This window comes from Lycium ferocissimum, chromosome 11 (assembly GCF_029784015.1).
Source record: "Lycium ferocissimum isolate CSIRO_LF1 chromosome 11, AGI_CSIRO_Lferr_CH_V1, whole genome shotgun sequence".
Lineage (NCBI taxonomy): Eukaryota > Viridiplantae > Streptophyta > Magnoliopsida > Solanales > Solanaceae > Lycium > Lycium ferocissimum.
The window spans coordinates 28,961,732-28,976,270 of NC_081352.1; the positions used below are offsets into that span (position 1 = coordinate 28,961,732).

The window sequence follows — 14,539 nt, forward strand, 5'->3', positions numbered from 1 at the left end:
AGGATTGTCCTTCAAAGGCATTGATCTTTAATTTTCCCCCCTCAAATTGGTGGTCTTTAAGGCTTCCCTTTGCTAGGGACCCCTTGGACATTTGGGTTCAAACCCAATATAAAAAAAAAAAATGAAAATTTAATTTTTTTCGCAAAAGTCTACCTCTAAGTTGTAAAAAAAGACGGAATTTCTGCCTTAAGGCAGAACTTGCATTTCTACAAATTCTACCCCATGCAAATTCTTCCTTAAGGCGAACCCGAAACCAAGAATTTGCAAATTCTACCCCTGAGGGGACAAAATTAAAGACCCTTTAAGGTAGAATTTGCAAATGACCCCTCTCGTCTTTATGTCTTATAACTCTAATTTGCTTTTGTTTTTTTTTTTTTTTTTTTTTTTTCTCTCGAACTTATGCCTTGCAAAAAAAAAATTTTAATTTTCATGTGTAAATTTTTTGAACCCATGACCAAGCGGTACCTAGAGAAGTGCAATTTTTAAAGACCACCATTTTGTAAAAAAATCAAGGGAACTTAAAGACCACCCCGTAATAAGGGCATTCTAATTGCCCCTCTCTCAATTCCTTTTTTTTTTTTTGTGCGGATTGCCCTTCAAAGGCATTGGTCTTTAATTTTTATCACCTCAATATTATGGTCTTAATTTTGTCCTTCGCTTAATATCAATTACTTCTTCTGGTTCAATGTATCTCAAAAAAAAAAAAAAAAAAAAAAAAGATTCATCATGTTGAAAGTCTAGATTTGGATTCGCAAGTCAGTAGAGTTTTGCATGCAAAAGAAAACCTTTAAGCATATGGGAAGACCTCTATTCAAATCCAAGACATTTTTTAAAACTCTATTTTAAGACTTTGCAAAAACTCTACCTCGACACTCCGCTAGAGGTAGACTTTTGCATGTAAAATCCTGCCTTGCGAATCCAAATTCTACCTTACAATTTTTTTAAATTTTTTTTTTTTTTTGATTGAGCGGGAATTCGAACCCGAAAGTAAGAGATTTTTAGTGAAGGACAAAAATTTAAGACCACCAATTTTAGAGGAAAAGAAAATTAAAGACCAGTGCCTTTGAAGGGAAATCGTGCAAATGCCCCCTCTCAATTCGGTCACTAAGACTCTAATATTGCTCTGGTCTCACTCATTATAATGTTGAGCCTAATCTATTTCCCTTACAGGCTCACTCATATTGAGTCTCCTCTCTCTCTCTCTACTTCAAAGGGGAAAAAACAAAAAATGAAGAATCAAAATTCATGTGTAAACCTTTAATTAAATCGAGTTATGTGTGGAGGATATGGTGCTAGAGAATATCATATTTGTATCTCTTCGGTTACGTAAAAAAAATCAAGGGAATTTATATGGTTCTGAGCTACTCTTGTCATTGTTCTAAGGTTTTTGGTTGGATGTTCAATGTTTCATATATTTACCAACAAGACATTTTATCATAGGTAAAAAGTTCACATTTACAATAGAAACAATTTTAGAAATAAATCACCTTTAGTTAGAATATATATATACTCCATGTAACTCTTGACTTAATATCAATTACTACTTCTGCGTACAATGTATCTCCAACTTTTCAAAACACAAATGATTCATCATGTTGAAAGTCTAGCAAAAGGAACGTGCTTAACACGGGTCAAAGTGGAAAAATCTTTCATTTCTTGGTGCACAGAGAAGAAAAATGTAAGTATATAGGAAAAGTCTATTCCAAATCCAACCACTCTTATTAAAGACATCTACTAGCAATATAATTTTAGCCAAAAATTGACCGACAAGCGGAGGCTGATTCAGAATTTAAAGTTTATGAGTTTTTAAATCAATCTCAAATTAATAAAAATAACTGAGTTCATAATCAAATATTTATAGTATTTTAGTAGATATTTTAAAACTACTGAATACACATGGACTGTAAACAGTCTTCAAGTCAATAAAAAATAACCGATACTCTTAATGATGTGAGTTCATAATCAAATATTTATAAGTAGTATTTTAGTAGATATTTTAAAACTACTGAATGCACATGGACTGTAAACACTCATGTCTTGCCCCTGACTATATAGACAATCTAAATTTCAAATCCCAACCACTATTTTTAAAATCTTCTACTAGCAATATAATATGTTGCCATCATACGGGATATAATTTAACATATATATAGACAATCTAAATTTCAAAACCACACTTTTTAAAATTTTTAGCAATAAAAAAAAAAAAAGTGTGCAGCCAATAATTGATCCTTTAGGCATTCAAAGTTTCCTATTTAAAGGAGCCCAAACCACACAATAAAATCATGCCAAAAAAACGCAAATTGCTCTTTGAAGTCTTTTAATTTCACTTTAATCGTCATGGCTTTTAGTGCAACAAATTTGAGCTTGGCATTGAGCCTTATGGCTCTAATTGTTCTTGCAAAAGCAGATTTTAATGAGAAAGTAGAGCCAATTAACAATATTTTGGAGAAAAATTCAGAAATGTTAACTCAAGAATTTTGCATTTTAGGGGCTGTTGGTTCAGTTGTGGCGGAAGCCATTATGAGAGAAAGACGAATGGGAGCTTCTCTCATTCGTCTCTTCTTCCATGATTGCTTTGTCGATGTAAGTTCTTCATCTTATTCAAAAATTTAACTTATATACTTTGGTAGTGTAAAGGATTTTATACTACGATGTACTTACTTAATATGCTATAATTTCAGGTTACCGAACTCTCTCTTTTTATAAGCGGTTTTCTAGTAGTTACCTTTTAGGTGACTACAGTGTAAAATTTCCTTCGAAAACTGTTTCTTTGGCCTTTTGCTATCTAAAAATCAATTGTGTATATTGATGTGTATATATATTCTTGCACTGCATGAGAACATGCAGCTGCTAATACTAATTAGTGATAGAGAAGAAAAGTATTCAAAACGCTTCTTTTAACTCTTGAAATAAATTTATTGGTGGACTTTTTTGTGAAAAAAGTCAAACTTGACTAGCTATGTATATATGATCACAGTCTTTATAATTGAACTGAAATTTCGTGTGTCACACACTTAGTAGCAACTACCAAATGGGGACATAAATTCTTCTAGAATAATGAGTACAATATCAAACTCACTAATTTACTGTTTCAGCAATGTTATCATGCAATTATGAGAATTTTGAACATGCAGCTTAGTAAGATAACAACACAGTGACATGCATGCTTCTTCTCTCTCTCTACTTTTTTTTTTTTAAGTTTATTTAAAAAAATATATTTTATCTTTAGAAATAATTTAATTTTAAACATCTTTACCCTTAACGAAGTGATTTATTGCCATAAAAATATCTGTGACATATTTTAGACCAAGATTATTTTTAAAAATCTTTCTTTCTTAAATTTCATGCTCAATTGAATATACACAATTACATGAGTAAGGACGAAAAGAGTAATTCATAACTACATGCCTATTTACTTAATTCATTGCCCCTTATCTTATATAAGTACGTAGTTAGTAGCCTGTTTATATCATATCGTAATGTTTGTCGGCCTAACATTAATTTGTGGTATGATATTATTTAATTAGGGATGTGATGCGGGTATTCTTCTAAATGATATTCCTGGAAGATTCCAAGGAGAAAAAACTTCACCACCAAATGATAATTCAGTTAGAGGTTATGAAGTAATTGATCAAGCTAAACAAAGGATTAAAACTATGTGCCCTGGGGCATTCTTGTTTCTTGTGCTGTTGCTAGATATCTTAGCACTATCTTTGCAAAGTTCGAACATGTGACCTTGATCAACTTGTGTCAAGGGTGTCAACACCGGTATACATATCTATAAAATTAAAATTTCACCTATCTATGGTAAGTGGATCATGATCATCCATTTGCTAGAATTAATTTAATGAGTTTAAGTGTTATCCACTAATTGCAAAAAATATTTTTCCATTTTAGTAATCTTTTATCTTATTGTAGAATGTTAATTTTCTATGCTTGGTAAGTTTTTTGTTTCAACATTTTCATTTTATTTTTAATGGCATGCCTTATAAAATTGATATGTCATCTTTAAAATCATAAGATCTGAAGACTATTATACCCAATTTTAGTTAAAAGTCATCTTTATATTTTTAATGTCCATTTAAATTGAGATACACAAAATGAAATAGAGAGAGTATTAATAATATCAGGTTAACACTACAAAGAAAAGTTAGATTTAGCTATCGAAGTTCGTTGTGAATATGTCGCTAAATAGCTCGCAGGTAACAATTTTTTTATTTTTTATAATCCCTCTCTAATCCGCCGCTAAATGGGAGCGAAAATATTTTCCGTTTAACTACAAAAATTTTCCGTTGCAAATTCCTATTTTTAATAATAGTTACATATGAGGTAATTACATGTAAATTTTTAGTATAAGCTTAATTAGCTCATAATTTAATAAAATAATACTTAACATGCTTCAATAAGTTAAATTATACTGATACTGTAAAAACCTATTAGTATATATAGCTTAAATTCTACTAAAATTATGTGATATATATTTGCAACGGTGCAAGCTCTAGTTAATTAAAAGAAAGAACAAGCTTGGCCCTTAAAATGTGTCAACTTTTTTCCTTCAAACACTTGTCTAGATAATAAGAATGAGCAGATCAATTTTTTCTCATGGCTATACAACTAAAAGAAGCAAATATGTTCAGCAATACGTGGAGACTTGGAATAGTCAATTTCCTTATTAATTAGCGCACATTGAATTAAAGTAGATGTTGGTCGGTGAGGTGAAGCCAATTGTAATAAATAATGCACATTTACCAGACAACTTGTGGAGGTCACAAGCAGCCCACTGCCTTAATCAAACGTCATAATCTGCCTAAATTACTTCATTTCTAAAGTGGACATAATATTTCTTGATGTTGATGTGTATAGTACTATAGTCTTACGTGCTTATATTATATTTCTCCACCTTAAAAAGGTTTAATTAATTAGAGATATTTACAACAATCGTTTTCATGAAATTAATTAGTTCAACTACTTCAAGAAGAATTAATTCCTCAATGTGTACTGTCTTATCAACAACTGATATGACTCAATCGCAAATAAGTCGGAATAAGTCTACGGAGGCAGATCCGCTATTCAAAATGGATTTAATATTTATGTTTTCACCACTGAATCCATCACAACTTTACAACTATGTATGAGTACAGAATTTGGTTGATTTTACGTGCAAATATCCCCTTTTTAGGTCACTTTTCGAATTTTTGTCCATATTTTGTCCCCTTTTTAGGTCAGTTTTTGTCCATATTTACGTGCAAATGTCCCCTCGGGACTTACAAAATATTAGACCGTTGTCTAATGCTTAAGAGATTTTAGACCGTGATCTAACGTTTTATCTTATAAGATTTTCAGTTTTAATTTGCTCAAAAAGGATTTTTTATACCGTGGTCCAAAAAGTCCATAAATTACAAAAAAAAAAAAAAAAAAAAAATGAAGGTCATTTATTAAATGGTATTATCGAAACTTCTAATATTTGTTGAAATTTTACTGATTTAATTTTTACATATACTTTTATACTTCGAGCAAAAAATACTAGGTTTAGTTGACTCTGTTGGGACTATACTGTATTTGCCGGTTGTATACATCCTTACTATTCATATCACACTCATTTCAATCCGATCCGGCAGAAGTACACTACATCCACCTCTAGCTATATAACCCCTCGCTATTCATATCGCTCCATTTAGGCTTGTTTCAGTCTGAACTATGTCTAACCATATTTGTTACTATATATTTAATCAACAGTTGGGAGGAATTCCATACCCAGTGAGACTAGGCCGAAGAGACGCAAGAACTGCAAATTTCACAGGTGCATTAACCCAACTTCCAGCCCCATTCGACAATCTCAGCGTCCAATTAACAAAATTCAGCGCAAAGGGAATGTCAGCTCGGGAAATGGTCGCGTTAGTCGGCGCCCACACGGTAGGATTCGCGCGTTGCTTGACAATGTGCGACGACAGGAACATTAATCCAGCCAGGAAATCGACACTAAATTGTGGTTGCCCTGTCAGTAACAATAACACGAACTTAGTACCATTGGATTTGACAACTCCTGATTTTTTCGACAAGTTTTATTATGAGGATTTAATAAGGAATCGGGCACTTCTTTTCTCGGACCAAGTGTTGATGGGATCTAGTGCTACTGCTGACGTTGTTCGAGCCTATAATAATAATCCTGCTCTGTTCTTGCGCGAATTCAATGCTGCCATGACTAAATTGGGAGATTTACCCCCATCTCGTGGCGTTCAGTTGGAAATTCGCGATGTTTGTAGCAGGGTGAATGGTAATTCCATCGCGGAAATGTGAAAAAAGAAAAAAAACCTATAAAATTTCCAACTTTGTTGTTCCAGAATAAACAAACGTATGGCTTCTTGATAGTCTAGTTTGTTGTTTTATGTAAGTTGCTTGGCCCTCTAATATGTACCCTTTGTTTTTGGTTACACATGTAGAGTTTTGGGTTAAAATTGTCCCTTATCTAGTAGTAGTATCTAATTATTTGGTCCCTCAAATATTAAGCATATTTGATCCTTAGCCATGGGAGTAGGTTCATTTTGGTCCTTCAAATAAAACGCTAAGCATATTTAATGCTCCTTAACTATGCTAAAGTGGGGCACTTTTATTTAAACAAATAGACTTCATATTAAAAAGTAATGGTGCTAAATCCATGTGACACTCACGTGACTTTTAAGAGGCTAAATCCATCGGACAAAAATACGAAACTCATTCGCCTTTCTCCCCAACTTCATATGAAGAAACACTTCACCGGAAAAAGTCTTTCAGAAAGCTTCAAAGAAGAAGGAAGGATTCTTTAAAACAGCAAAAACTTTATCTAATATATTGAAATTTGCATTCACATGACAAAAAATTGGAGCGGTTCACCGATTAAGATAATTTATACAATTGTTAAAAAGAAATTTGATTTTTTTAATATTTAACAAAAAAAAACTTTATATTCACATGCTTCCAAAATAAGTGGAACGGTTTTTGAAAGAGCACATTACCGTTTAAGAGTTGGTTACCAATCATATGATCCAAATATTATGAGTTGCTTTGCTAATATTTTATATGAGTTGCATTTTTTTTTTTTAGAGAAATGTCATTACAAAGCGCTTTGCATTTTGTCTAATGGGTTTAAAATCATTCGATGGTTTAGTAATTTATATCTTTTTAAAACGGGTTCTATTAGGGGAACCAAAAGTGCCCCACTTTAGCATAGTTAAGGGATTAAATATGCTTAGCGTTATATTTGAGGGACCAAAATAATTATACTCCCATAGATAAGGGATCAAATATGCTTAGGATAATATTTGAGGGATCAAAATGAACCTACTCCCATAGATAAGGGAAAATTTTAACCCAAAACTTTACACATGTAATACAAAATAAGGGAAGTCTTTTTCCAGAGTTGCATTATCTAGTAGTAGTACTAATTATTTCATTCGAGGAGTCAATAAGGATTTTCTTTACCACAAAAAAATTTCAATTGTTAATCACATATTGTGACCGATGCTACTTATGTACTATTCAAATATACGAAAATTTTATTTAAACAATTCATTTTCGAATTCATATAAAACATTAAGGGGTTGTTTAGCTTGGGGGATAAGGGATTAGCTTATCCCTTGTTTGATAGGATCTTTTTTTCGGAATTAGCAAATCTCTGAATTGTTTATAGCACAACTGCGGTATTATTTTTATCCCACGCGTCATATGAGATAACAATATTGGGATTAGGAATCCAAAAATTAGATAACCAAGAAGAAACATTTGACCTGAAATCAACAGAAAGTACACTAATACAGCCATGAAATAGACAATAAAGTGCAATTGGCCATATTTGTCAACAATAACGTAAAGACAAATTTAGTACCAGAAGGCTTTGATGACTCCTAGTTTTTTCGACAAGTTTTATTACGAGGATTTAATCAACCTTCCGAAAAAATTGGGGACTTCTTTCTCGGACCAAGTGTTGATGGGATCTAGTGGTTAATAACCATATGACCCAAATATTATGAGTTGCTTTGCTAATATCGTTGTTCGAGCCTATAATAGTAATCACGCCGTTATTTTTTGTTCTTGCGCGAATTCAATGCTTGCCATGACTAAAATGGGAGATTTGCCGACCATCTAATGGCGTTCAATTTTAACCCAAAACTCAGCTTTTTATTGGAAATTCGCGATGTTTGTAGCGGGGTGAACGGTAATTCCACGGTGGGGTTCGGTTGGAAATTCGCGATGTTTGTATGTGAGGGTGAACGAACATGTGATAAAAAGAAAAAAAAATCTGTAAAATTTCCAACTTTATTGTTCCTGAATAAACAAACGTATGGTTTCTTGATAGTCTAGTTTGTTGTTTTATGTAAGTTGCTTGGCCTTCTATATGTATGTACCCTTTGTTTTTGGTTACACACATGTAATACAAAATAATGGAAGTCTTTTTCCATAGTTGCGCCATCTAGTATATGTAATTATGCATTTGATGAGTCAATAAGGATTTTCTTTACCATAAATTAAAAAGATTTTGAATTATTATGTGACATATACTACTTATGTGAGATGAATATGACTACGTTAACTTTTTGAAGGACATATTACAACGTTAAATTAGGAGGAATTTTTTTAGAATCGCCTATTTCTAGTTGGTTTTCGCTAGAATAGCTAGACAATGTTATTTTTTGGGCTTTAGTTGGTACATATATATTATTTGGCAAAAAAAATATATTCAACGTTGATTTGGGTTATATACGAGTGTCAATATCGCAAAGCAAAGAGTATCTCAAAAGGAAGTGCTCTTCAAAGATTAGGAAGAACTTTTATTTTCACTTTATAATGAGTTATGGGTCATTCACACAAATGCCCTTATTCGGGTGTGGTCTTTAATTTTTGTCCCTCAAATTTCTGGTCTTTAATTTTTCCCTTTGGCATTTTAAGTGGCCAAAAATACCTCAAGATTTTAGGTTCGAACTCTAGCAGAATATAAAAAAAAAATACGCAAGACAGAATTTCGTAACAAATCAGACCTATTCGGTCAAAAGTTAGGGCTTAAGGCTTAATTTCTGTAGAACCCCCAATATAGAATAAAATAAAAATTGTAAGGAAAGTTATGCCTTAGGGCATAGTTTCTATATATAAGTTATGCCTTATAGCCTTAAGGCATAACTTTACCCTTTTCCGGCATAACTTTTCCCTTAGGCATACTTAGAACTACATAAGATATGCCTTATAAGGACTAACTTTCGCGAAAACTTGCCTTGCGATTTTTTATTTTTTTTACTGAATCGGGATTCGAACTCAAAACCTCGGGATTTTTTCGGTAATTTTTTTAGGCAAAGGGCAAAAATTAAAGACCAGCAATTTAAGGAGAAAAAATTAGGGAAAAGAACATAACTAGGCAATAGTGAGAAAATAATTGTATAATCGTAGCAAGGTTATTTAGTTTTCATTTCATAGCAACTAAATATTAAACTTCCAAAGGAAAATCCCTATAATTCAGTTGAACGTGAATTAATCCCAAACTAACTCTTCCTATTTTTTTGGGCAGAATATTTATCTTCCATATACAATTGATACAACCATTCGAAAAAATAGTTTTGTTCCTTTTCTTTTTAAACGTTTTTTTCCTATTTTCTTAATACATGTAAAATTTCTATACATGGTATTTTCGAAATTATCTATTTATACCATAAATATACTTGGTATTTTGGCGAAAATATATTTATAGCATACACATGGTATTTTCGAAAATATGTATTTATACCATAAATATACATGGTATTTTAGCAAGAATATATTTATAGCATAAATATATATGGTATTTTCGAATATATGTTTATTTATACCATATATATACATAGTATTTTTGCAAAAATATATTTATACCATAAATAAACATGGTATTTTTTCAACTGAATAATGAAGGAATGGAGGGATGAGTAATAGGAGATGGAGGATATATATGTTGGAACGATGTGTTTATCTCTTAAATGATGGATAAATGAAAATAAAGACTAAAAGATATGATTGAATCCCTGCTTTTGGGGATATTTTCATTCTTCATATACTTCTTTTAATGTGTTATATATGTAATAAATAGTGTTGTTTTTGTAGAATATGAAAAGTTCTGCTATTTATTTATGGTATCGTGACTTCTCACATAATTTTTTCAATAAATTAAAGACCAGCTCGTTTGAAGGTCAATCCACGCAAAAAAATGATGAGTTATCCTTTATGGACTTGCAAAGAGTTATCCTTCATTGACAAAATTGAAGGATTTGTCCAACTCCTCCCATATACGAGATATACGAGAGACCAATCCAGGTCATGTTATAAAAAGTTATTTTTGAGCCTACAAAAAATATGTCCAAATACTTGTTTATCAAAAATTCGCAAGAGTAACTTTTTCATTTAATTGCCAGATTCCTAATTACTTAAGTGGACTCAGCCCACTAAGTGAACCTGCTCAATCTAACAACTCAAAGTGCTCAACGGGGAAAAAATGGAAAAATTATTTGATATAATGTCTCTCACTCCCTTATTACTGTTTATAGTGATACTTTTAAGAAACTACCAAAATAGCGACATATATGTAGTTTTTATAGTAGCAAATATACACTAATACACTTATTTGTTTATCTGAAACCCTTAGACGCCACTAGATATGTTGTAGTGTGTCTTGAAAACCCTAGACGCCAGTGTCCACCCCAAACTCACCCGTTCACCGGAAAAACAAGTTGTGCCTAACTCAACCCCAAAATTCTAGTTCATGAGGGATGGATTTCCTAAGTCCATATAAGGAGATCACCCATCCATTTTTCATCCAATATGGGACTCTTCAACGCTCACCTCACGCGCTAGGGCTGGACATCTGGTGCGTGGACAATTTAATGTGGGGCCCAACATCGGTACACAATAATTGAGACGGGTCCTACTCTGATATCATGAAAAGAAATGGATCTTGAACCTAACTCAACCTCAAAAGCTAGCTTATGAGGGAATGATTGTCCAAGTACGTAAAAAGGAGATAACCCATCCATTTTTCATCCTATGTGGGACTCTTCAACAGAACAAACCCTTCCCGTTGCTCCATCTGAAACACCCCAAAAATAGTTAGGTTCCACCCCTATTCCTTTGCTTCGCCGGAGATTGCCATGTATAGGTCTTGAATCCCCCATACATACATCGTATACTTACGTGTCCTTGACATACAGTTGGCCTCCCATATAGTTGGTTGGCCAATATATGATGTGCACACACATTTTGAAAACACATAGATTGGATCCAGTTGCTCACACATACAGTTGATGTCTTAATATACATATATGTACATCCAGCTTCTACTTTGAAACATATACATACACATACAGTAAGCCACACATACGTATGTTATGAAACACATACATACAGTTACAATCAGATATTGCATATGTGCGATATCAGTTAGGATGAGATATTGTATGTGCGCGAATATAGTGTATATTCCGCTATGTTTTGAAATCAAATGTTGCTACGTTTTGTAATATAGCAAAATCTCATTTTTTTTTTTTTTTTTTGCAAAAAATGGGCGCTAATAGGGCTACTTATGAAATTTTCCCAAAAAAATTCCTATTGCAACTAAATGGAACAATTAGTTAGGGGATCTAATTAGTAGCTTAGTCTGGTTGGCTACCTAAACTTTCATCTTGTTAGTGAGGGTTCAATTCCCCACATTGTAATCTCTTCCACCATTTTTCCTCTTGCCCTACCCCTACCCCCGATGTAAGATTTTTTTTTTTTTTTTCAAAAAATTAACTAGACGACAAGAGCATCTGATAAAATTTAACATTCTCAGACGACACAAGGAAATAAAAACAGGAAAGTTTGAGTTTAATATCGTAAATCACGAGGGAGATCAATATCAAGCATACAACTAAACAAAGGGAGAGGTCCATTGCCATTCATTTTAAAGATTATATAGTAGTATTCAGATTTTACAATTAAAAATTTTAAGGTTAGGTCGATCGGTAGTATGATTAAATATTTAATGTAAAGCCGTTATGTAACTCCATGGTACCATTACCTATTCAAGACTTAAAAAAGGATTGGTGTTTGATCAACATGACATTTTAATTACAAATAGTTACTATGAGTCAGATTTTACAATAACAACAAATTTAGTTTAGGTAGTTAACTGCAATATATATGATTAAATACTTGTATACATGGTGGGAGTTCGATTCCCCACCTTGTATACTCTACCCATTTCCCCATTTCCTACCCCTATCCCCTATGTAATAATTTTTTTAAAGCAAAAAGTTAATTGGACTTCAAGAGCATCTGATACAATTTAATAGTTCCAAATGACACAAGGAAATAAAAACGGGAAAGTTTGAGTGTAATATCGTAAATCACAAGGGAGATCAATATTAAGCATACAACTAAACAAAGAGAGAGGTCCATTGTCATACATTTTAAAGATTATATAGTAGTATTCAGATTTTACAATTAAAAATTTTAAGGTTAGGTCGATCGGTAGTATGATTAAATATTTAATGTAAAGCCGTTATATAACTCCATGGTACCATTACCTATTCAAGACTTAAAAAATTGATACTGGTGTTTGATCAACATCACATTTTAATTATAAATTACTATGAATCAATTTTACAATAACAACAACTTTAGGTTAGGTAATTAACTGTAATAAATATGATTAAATACTTGCATACAAGGTACCATCAGCTTTTCAAGACTTAAAAAAATTCATTTGGTTGAAAGTTTAGCAGAAGGAGCGTGCTTTCGCGGACCGGAGGAGAAAATTGAGCATACAACAAAAGTCTATTTCACACCATAAGCGGATCGAGAATTTGAAGCTGTTGGGTTCCTCATCGACCTTAAAGTTAATATTATAACAATAATTGAGTTCACAATCAAATATTTGTAGACATTTGGTAGATTTTCCTACACACCCTTGAAGGTTTGTGTAAGTAATTAGTGCATTCATTTGAATCCGTAACCAACCCTCTTGATCCGACTATGCTACACCCAACGGTTCTTGTTAAGGTCTTCATTTTTAAAATAGCCAAAAAATTGACTAAAGTTAATCCAAATCCACAAGACAATCTAAATTGCCTATAAATAGGAACCAAAAACACACAAAAGAAAACCATCAACAGAAACAAAACTTTCCTACACACCCTTAATTTCGTTCACAGATTCACTATGACATTTGATCAGTTGTCTGGCTTAGGCATGCGGGGGTGTTAGTAGTCTCACATCAGTTGTCTGGCTTAGGCAATTTTCACCTCTTGAGTAAACTATCTTTTGGGGTCTGAGTTAAGTCCAATGTCCATTTTCTTATCATTTTGAGACTTGAAGTGATGACAATAATGATCCAAACGAAAATTAATACTAGGAGTTTTATCAACAAGACTTTTTATGGATTAAATAGTTTAGATTTTACTATAAAAACCATTTTAGCTTAGGTTAATCTGTAGTACATATACTTAAATACTTGTAACTCTGACATTACTGTCTCTTAGCTAGTATACAATGTACCATTAGATTTTCAAGAATTAAAAATTTCATTTGGCTGAAAATTTAACAGAAAGAACGTGTTTTTGCAGATCAGAAGAGAGTCTATTTCACACGAAACGATTCTTAATTATTAAGGTCAATATTTAAAATAGCCAAAAAGGTGATGTAAAGTCAATCAAAATTCATAAAAACCAAACTGAATTACCTATAAATAGGAACCAAAAACGCATAAAAGAAAATCATCAATTAAAAGAAAATTTGAGGGGAATTCGAACCCAAAACCAAGAGATTTTTAGTGAAGGACAAAAATTTAAGACCACCAATTTGAGGGGAAAAGAAAATTAAAGACCAGTGCCTTTGAAGGGAAATCGTGCAAATGCCCCCTCTCAATTCAGTCATTAAGACTCTAATATTGCTCCAATCTCACTCATTATAATGTTGAGCCTAATCTATTTCCCTTACAGGCTCACTCATATTGAGTCTCCTCTCTCTCTCTCTTGGAAAAAACAAAAAATGAAGCATCAAAATTCATGTGTAAACCTTTAATTAAATCGAGTTATGTGTGGAGGATATGGTGCTAGAGAATATCATATTTGTATCTCATCGGTTACGTAAAAAAAATCAAGGGAATTTATATGGTTCTGAGCTACTCTTGTCATTGTTTCAAGGTTTTTGGTTGGATGTTCAATGTTTCATATATTTACCAACAAGACATTTTATCATAGGTAAAAAGTTCACATTTACAATAGAAACAATTTTAGAAATAAATCACCTTTAGTTAGAATATATATATATATACTCCATGTAACTCTGACTTAATATCAATTACTACTTCTGCGTACAATGTATCTCCAACTTTTCAAAACACAAATGATTCATCATGTTGAAAGTCTAGCAAAAGGAACGTGCTTAACACGGGTCAAAGTGGAAAAATCTTTCATTTCTTGGTGCACAGAGAAGAAAAATGTAATTATATAGGAAAAGTCTATTCCAAATCCAACCACTCTTATTAAAGACATCTACTAGCAATATA

At 32.3% G+C, this 14,539-nt stretch overlaps 1 protein-coding gene across 1 annotated transcript; it reads left to right on the forward strand.

Moving 5' to 3' along the window:
* Nucleotides 1–2,269: 2,269 nt before the first annotated feature.
* Nucleotides 2,270–6,442, forward strand: LOC132038205 (suberization-associated anionic peroxidase-like). Its single transcript, XM_059428914.1, has 3 exons — nucleotides 2,270–2,586; nucleotides 3,531–3,723; nucleotides 5,702–6,442. Exons 1-3 carry the CDS (start codon nucleotides 2,341–2,343, stop codon nucleotides 6,298–6,300), a joined length of 1,038 nt encoding a protein of 345 aa, XP_059284897.1. The 5' UTR covers nucleotides 2,270–2,340; the 3' UTR covers nucleotides 6,301–6,442.
* Nucleotides 6,443–14,539: the final 8,097 nt, after the last annotated feature.